We start from the raw sequence: 8,433 nt of genomic DNA on the forward strand, positions 1-8,433 counted from the left end.
GACCCTTTTTGGCCCCGCCCCTCAGGCCCCTGGGGGCTTAGGACTAAACCGGCAACTATTTTTGTTGACCTTTGTCCATGGAAGGTCCCTGCAAAATTTCATTGAAATTGGTTCAGGGGTTTTGGAGAAGAAGTCGAAAATGTAAATTGTTTACGGACGGACGACGGACGGCGGACGACGACGGACAAAAGGCGATCGCAATAGGTCACTTGAGACTTTGTCTCAGGTGACCTAATAAAAAATCGGACGTGAACAAGTATGGGGTAACCTGTCTGACCACTGGGTTTTCTCCGGGTACTCCAGTTTCCTCCCACATTGAGACTCCACAAGTGCTAACGTCTGGGCCAAAAAAAAAGACTATGATATAATTGTTGTAAAACATATAAAATTTATACTAATACCACAAAATTACAGTGAAAACAAATCTTTTTCACATCAGAGAAGCAACACAAAAGCATATCGACATTTTGTGAAAACCTTGATACACAAGTTCAAACCTTTGAAAACACTTTGAAAAGAAATACTAACCGGAAAAACCAAAACTAAAACTCAATGCTACAGATTGGGACGACAGTAAACAGCTCCATTATTGAACCCTTTCACCGCCATTGTTGGACTATATGTTGGTTGACACCCATATATGTGCACGTCCACTTAACCCTAACACGTCACAATTAAAAATGACATGAAATGTATCATGACGGCATTTATGTTGATACGAAAATTTCTGACAAGTCAACCAACACTGCAGCCCTGTAAAGTTAAAGTGAAAGGATTATGGTGATCGCGAGCCTCACATATTTTCCATCAGGTGTACAGGTATCATAATCTCTAATAAGCTCCTGCTAAACTTGTTTTATAACAGTCAAAAATTGTTATTCAATTAAAAACCTGTGCAGACATAAATTAATTCAATGCAAAATACATAAAGTGTTTACTTATAGGTGTGACCATCATCTACAAAATATGTTATAAGGGGAAAGATACATGACCGTATATAGTAATCCATTCACATGTAAAATACATTATTGACTTGTTTGTAAACATTTAATTACTGATCAAACTTTTTTGAAAACATATTTCATTTTTTAACCTTTTGGGACTTAATAACCACGAATGGACTTTTAATGAGACTATAGAACTTGGTCTGTTTAACTGATGTTTTTTCAAACATGTCATACTCACGTGTGTAACACACAGGTAAACATACTTACATGATCAGTGACAACACACAGGTAAACATATTTACATGATCAGTGACAACACACAGGTAAACATATTTACATGATCAGTGTATTGTCTGTAGCTAGCATGTGCTGCATCAGTGTAATATTGGATCAAGCGACATTGAATGGTCGTTACACGAAAAAATATATGTACATAAGTAATTTATTACTGGAAAATTATACAGCTTTTAGCACTATTGTATCACTAAATTTACATAAAATATTTAAGAATAAATTAAACTTGTATACAAACCATATAGGACACTCACTACTCAGATATGTACAGGTACCGTACACACATCAAGTGTACACCACATAGACATCTGGTGGTTACAACAGCAGCTTATATACATGTGTCATCGTTATATAATAACATTACCGTTAATAATGTATTACGGTAGATCTACCTTCTAATGCGTCAAAAGCTATAACATGTCATTGAACTAAAATCTTATGGACGTTCATGAAGTAGTTTGAAATAATATGCAGTTTGAATATCGAGTTCTGTAAGTGTGCCGATTAATACGGTTCTGTAGTGACCAGCCTTCTGTAGTTTACATTAAGACTTCTAGCAATGAGCCACAACTCAATTCCACGTACATGCACATGCCGAGAATCAATCAGACTGGCAATCTGCTTGAAAGAGCATGTGACCTAACCACTAGAAAATCTGCCAACACCATTACAGGGATAGGTAAATCGTACCAATATGTACTGGAAATTACATTTAAAATTGTTTCACGGCGACACACATTCTGCACCTTCTATTACAGGAACTTATTCAAAAACTCTCAAAATGTGTATTTTATTTCAAAATGTTCGTCTAATACACTCAGCAGCCTTAAACAGTAGACAGAACATAGGAATAAAATTACAGCCTTTATTCAGTCAAAGATTCCAGCACATACAAAGGAGGGATGTTCAACGTACCCCACTCAACGGAAATGGACCTAGGTAACGCAGCACGACATCACAATGTACAGTTACGTATACAGTTACGTATACAGATACGTATAATAACAGAACAGCATCCCTTTATATAAACTAGAGTGCTTTTACTCTCGTATGTGAAATATTTAGTGATCGAAGATTAAATATTTTAAGTGAAAGTAACCTCTTCGATAAAATGTAAAATCTGATGATCACACCGTCTGTCACCTCTTTTTACCAGTAGTCTTGTCCATAACATGAACATAGAAAGCTGACATAGTGTATTTTCAAGTGAAACATACGGCTTTCTAGATGTATATGAATGTTATGGGAGAAAAAGGACCCCAAACTCGTGATGGTAGTATAGGTTATCATGTTTATCTAACTCTCGTTAGTTAATTTTCAAATTGTAAAAGACACTCAGTAAACCTTGTGTCTTTATATAATTTGAAAATTAACTAACTCGCGTTAGATAAACATGATGACCAACCATCACTCGTTGGGGAACGTCTATACATAAAGTAGCTGATGTTCCAGGAATGTGTTCGGACTAACATATACTCCTTGGTACACCAGTAACCTGACCAAACATACAAATGAACAACATTGTAAATAATTCTGTCAAAGAAAGAAAATACTAAGTATAACATGAAACACCCAAATCATTAAGTGACTAGAAAATGTAACTTATATTGGTGTAAGAAAAACAAAGAGTTTGGTCCAGCTTATTTTTCTTATCATTTAAAAACAGGGTTAGAAATGTTTGAGATAGACAATGAATGACATTCTATTTATAGATAATTATGGATGTGAGAATGCAATACTCTCAACAATTTAACAACATCTCTGGACTTTTACATATACTAGCTACTTTGGGAACTGTGGAAATGTATGGTCCAGTTCAGCTTATTGTGATATAGTGATGATTTCAACGCATACATGTGTATAGACACATGAATACAATATAAAACCTAGCTACACTACCGCGTAAATCCGTGTGAAATCTTGCTAAACCATGTGCAGCTTTCTTTCTTAGTTAGAAAGTAAAGTGTTCAGATTAAAAAAATAGCCCATTTACTTTAATTGTGTCCAATTGTTTACCATTTCTGGTTTAAAAAAAGACAAGAGGCCCAATGGGCCTTAACTGCTCACCTCGTATTATTCTTACACCAGTACCCTTCAAAGTGGGCTACTATCCAAATAGGCTAAATTAAGCAACAGGCCAAATATCAACATCTTGGGCCAATTGGTTATCAGAGAAGAAGTTATTGCAAAAATTGGTAGCCTTAATTCATCCTTGTAGGCTATTGGCCTATTACCAGCACCCTCCAGGGTGCTTTAGTTATTCAGAAGAGGTTGTTTGAATATTTTTCAATAGTTTAATATAAAATTTATTTATTTTACAACAATTCTGAAACAAGATATTTTAACTTGTATTAATCACTGTTGTTGGCCCCGATGTATGAGCGGGGGTCTTCATCTGGGATGAAACTAGAGTACCCCAAGAAAACCTACATGGTTGGGCAGGTGACCCCATATGTTTTCAAGTCTGATCGGGGAATCCAACCCTCGCAGCCTAGGTGAACTGAAATCTGGAAAGTTGAATGAGGTTAATCTTTGACATAAGTAATAGCCCCCGCTACCCACAAACAGCCCCCACAAGCAGCCCCCTCTACCCACAAGGAACTAGCAAAATATCCCGAGTCTATGCTTTATATTTAATGATCCTTTAGAGGCCAGATAATGTTTGAACAGATTTGACCTCTGCAACCGTGCCAATCGATCAAAGTAATGAATGTGAGCACACCACTCAGCTGTTGGACAAATATAAATACAGGCCTCATTGCTCTTCTGGAGGGATCATTTGACTTTTAACAACGGGTCGATGTTATTCACTTAACATTAAACCTTTCTATATTTTTCTCTACAAAATATGACAAATTTCATTGAGCTGCTGTTCTGATGAGGTATAAGTTTGAAAATAATATTTAATTTTTGTGACCTATGAAGTAGGTTATGGTTATTTTTTATTACCCATACGTAGCCCTAAATGCATCCTAGCTAGCAAGCTATAGGCCAAAAATCATGATCTAGGCTTAGGGGATATTTAGACAAATCATTTCATTGCCAATGGACGGATAGACACACATCATAGCATGACTTTTTGATATTTTTAGTGCAGCTTGGCATGACTCGTTCGACTTCCATAGAAGAAAATTCAGTTATGAGTTTTTTTGCAAGAAATTCATATTGCCAAGGTGTGAAAACTCCATACAGTTGTAATGTTTCAGATCTGTCTGATGATGTGTTTGTTATCCACTACAATTCATACAGTAATAATGTCTCACATATACAAACTTCACAGGTGTTCTCGCAATCGTCACTCCACACTGCTTCACTCCATGTGCTTTAGATTTAATTTTGACCTAAAGTACTACTTTTTAAAATAACATAAGAAAGTATGCAAACCCCCCCAAATAAGCAGTATTCCATCCTCAAAACAGAGGATTATAGATTTTAAAAACAAATTCATAATTTAAAACAATAGCTATTCCTATCTAAGTTTCATTCTGAACTCCTCCAATTTTAAGTCATTTTATTTGATGAGTGTTTATGGGTGCTACATGTAGGTTTACTTTGTGTAAGCAAAACTTAAGAACGCTGAGTGACTTTCACTGGTGAGAATATAACAATAACTATATGTTCACAACTTAGCTGTACATGTATGTGCCCTTTCTATAACATTATATCACAAAAACTTGAAAGGAATACTTTATTTGCTGTTTATAACCGAAAACAAACATTCCTTAACATTGTTTGTACTATTTTGTGTCCAACAAAATCCTAAGTACAGGAGACAATTCAAGTACATCTTATTGTGGACAAATCGAGGTTGTCTTTGATTTCTACATGATAACTACAAACAAGAGATCCCAGAAGGATCTTGGCGCCCACCATGAAAGGATCTTTATCAGGGTTACAAAAGAGGACCTTTTACCTTCTTTGCCCTTCATTTCCTTCCTGGTACTATTGCCCAGTCCCGTGTTGTGATTCCTGAACGAAAATCTTGTATATAACCTTAAACCTCGTAATGTTTTATGTTTTTTGCCACTATGACAAATGTTACTGTATCAGAACAGCAAGAATATGCAAAATGTTAAAAGTTTGTAACTTTTACAGATTTAGAGGTGCTGTCAATGAGGGTTCTCTTTAGGGTAAGGAAAGAGTTTACAAATCTAAACTGTTAAAACCCAAATTGGCCACCTGTCAGCCATTTCATTTTTTCAATCAGTCTCAAAAGGAAACTTGCAAAGCTATAGACCAAGGGGAACCTACATATCAAATTTGAGAAGGATCTCTTGGGTGCTTACTGAGCAATAGAGATAACAAACCTTATAAATTACCTAATAAAATCCAACATGGCAACATATCGGTCATTTTGTTTATTGTTTACTTGCATGTCAAATGTGAGAAAAATTCCTAATGTTACCTTCTAAGAAATAGTGATAAAAAATCTCTGCAGTACTTTATGAGAAATAGCGATAATGAATTCCTACAGTACTTTATGAGAAATAGCGATAACAAATCCCTACAATACTTTATGAGAAATAGCGATAATGAATCCCTACAGTACTTTATGAGAAATAGCGATAATGAATCTCTACAGTACTTCATGAGAAATAGCGATAATGAATCCCTACAGTACTTCATGAGAAATAGCGATAATGAATCTCTACAGTACTTCATGAGAAATAGTGATAATGAATCCCTTCAGTACTTCATGAGAAATAGCGATAATGAATCTCTACAGTACTTAATGAGAAATAGCGATAACAAGAATTGTTTAAGGATGAACAACGGACCACGGACAAAGGCGATTTGAATAGCCCTTCATCTGATGATGGTGGACTAAAAGCCGAGTTGGGCTGTTATGGCCGATACTAAATTAGACTATTACATGAGACAACTTATCACAAAGGTCTGGAATCTACTTCATCTAAAGATACGTAAATATATATAACAAAATTGACATATACAGTAAAAGTGGAAATTTTTGCAAAGGGAAATGTTTGTGTTTTGACTCTTTGAAAATCCTTGAAAGATCTGTATACAAGCAGCTAGAAACCTTTTTGAAATCTAATAATTTGAAATAATTTGAATAATACGATCTACAGTCAGGCCAAAACTTGACTGCAGGACAAGAATTATTACTGTAAACGTGGAATATTATGCGCGGGGGTAATTTACGCTTATTACGCGGAGCTGGATCGTATTAGTGTACATACAGAGCTTCAAAACCTCAACATGCCTGTTGTTAAGTTGAGAGTAAAACAATTCAAACTCAATCATGTCTTCAATATCGGCCACAATAAATGTCCTTCCTATTCATTTTTTTTCTCAATCAAAGACTGTGTGTATTATAAAAGATTGAGTCTGATGAATTTTAGAACCAACAGTATGAAAGGGCAAGAATCCTCAGCTTCCTTCGGTAGTCCATCAAAACACTGGACTTCATCTTGATTTATACATTATTTTCAAAGACAGAAGCATCAGCTGATATCTTAACATACCATATGAAGTCCATTAATTTAATGGTCAAATAAAATTATATATCAAATGCAACCAATCAAATGGTTTACCCAAACAAAACTACCACTAAAGAAACTGAACAAAACATCCATGTTTGATGACTAATTGTCATTAGGGCTATTCCATTTATATTATATACCCAAACCAAAGTTGTCAAATTTAAAAAAAGGCCACTATCAACATATGAATGATTTTTGTTCTCCCTATAAACATCCAAGAACATAGTTAAAGGGATTTCTAAAAGCATATTACATGGAAAGGAAGTTAAACTTTTGGCAAATTTAATAGGTCTGTTTTTTCAACATTGATGCACCCCTGTACAGATGTCAGGGTTGTCTGCCAAGTATATAAAAGTAGGTTACCCTACTTCCAAAGTTATAATGAAGCAACAATGTTCCAAAGTACAAAAGTTTGGGTTGAGGAATTTTTAGCAGGAATGAAAAAGTACTACTTTCTAAATACTTCTAAAAATTAATCCCAAAACAAATCTAATTAATAAGGTGCACAAACTTTGCGTATTAATACATTATGCAAATAGGTACAATTCAAAAAAATACCTTCAGTTTGTAAATCATTATTTATAACAATACAGACTGAAACATGACAAGATTATATCAACTTTAAATATAAATATAAAAGGTATACGTTTATATTGAAAGTTGATATAATCTTGTCCATTTTTTACATCTGAAATATTTATGAAATGTTTCTAAAATTGTGTATTTTAGAAGCATGTGACCAGCACCAGTTAAGATATCTTTTAAGATATAACCTGGAACAAACGTTATTTATTTTGATCTGGCAGGTTGGGGTATATATTTAAATGGAATAGCCTTTATATTTTAACCTAGAAGAGGAGTGTCATTTCCCCACAGGAGTTTCCCAGATTGGTCATTGGTATCTCCATACCGACGAAGCATTCAGCTTCGTCCCCCGTTTCTGATTCAGAAGCTTCCGCGTGTCCAGGGATTGGTGGTTGGTTGATTTGTCTGAGGCTGGTGAGGATGTGGATGAAGTAGATTTCCAGGTAGAGTCATAAGTCTGGGAAGCGCTTGGGGTCCTCAACATACTCGGGTGGTATGTAGAACAAACTGTCCGGTAGCTCCTCCTTCCACTCAAACGAGTTGAATGTCACTCGAGCCGTTACTGTTGGAAACACTGGGATTTCTACAAAAACAACAACAGAAACTTGAGTGGGATAAAGAGACATTCATGTCGCTATATAGCAGATTCAAATCCAACTCTCCATTAATATAGCAGTCAAATGGTTTTGAAAAACTGCATGGGACACCAATAGTGTTCCATCATCAGACCAAGGCAACTTTGTTTTCCTACAATTACTTGATATACAATGTACTATCTGCACTGATAGTGGTGTCATTTGGTGGCGGAAGCTATCAAATTAATGAAATAAACAACTTTCAGAAAAGTAACAAGAGGCCCATGGGGCCTTAACGGTCACCTGATATATTTATACAGAGAGTTGATTTTTGTTTTTAACATGAACAGAAATATTATTCAAAGTGACAAAAAACAATAAAACCACCTTATTCAATATCTAGCATGCAGATTTAAGACTGAAAAGTATTTGAAACTAGCACCTCTGATTCTAAACAAGGAAAATGAAGAAATTTTGTTTTAGCACACAGACTCCATTGGGCCCCACCCTACAGCCCTTGGGGGTAGG

At 35.3% G+C, this 8,433-nt stretch overlaps 1 protein-coding gene across 1 annotated transcript in view; it reads right to left on the bottom strand.

The window, feature by feature from the left end:
- Window positions 1–7,418: 7,418 nt before the first annotated feature.
- Window positions 7,419–8,433, bottom strand: part of LOC110451017 (ankyrin repeat domain-containing protein 13C-like) — a 20,689-nt gene continuing 19,674 nt past the window's right edge. The window contains exon 13 of the mRNA XM_021498846.1: window positions 7,419–7,913. Coding sequence (XP_021354521.1) covers window positions 7,780–7,913 — 134 coding nt within the window. The 3' untranslated portion in view covers window positions 7,419–7,779. The remainder of the gene's footprint in view (window positions 7,914–8,433) is intronic.

This window comes from Mizuhopecten yessoensis, unplaced genomic scaffold (genome assembly GCF_002113885.1).
Source record: "Mizuhopecten yessoensis strain PY_sf001 unplaced genomic scaffold, ASM211388v2 scaffold5729, whole genome shotgun sequence".
NCBI classification, from domain to species: domain Eukaryota; kingdom Metazoa; phylum Mollusca; class Bivalvia; order Pectinida; family Pectinidae; genus Mizuhopecten; species Mizuhopecten yessoensis.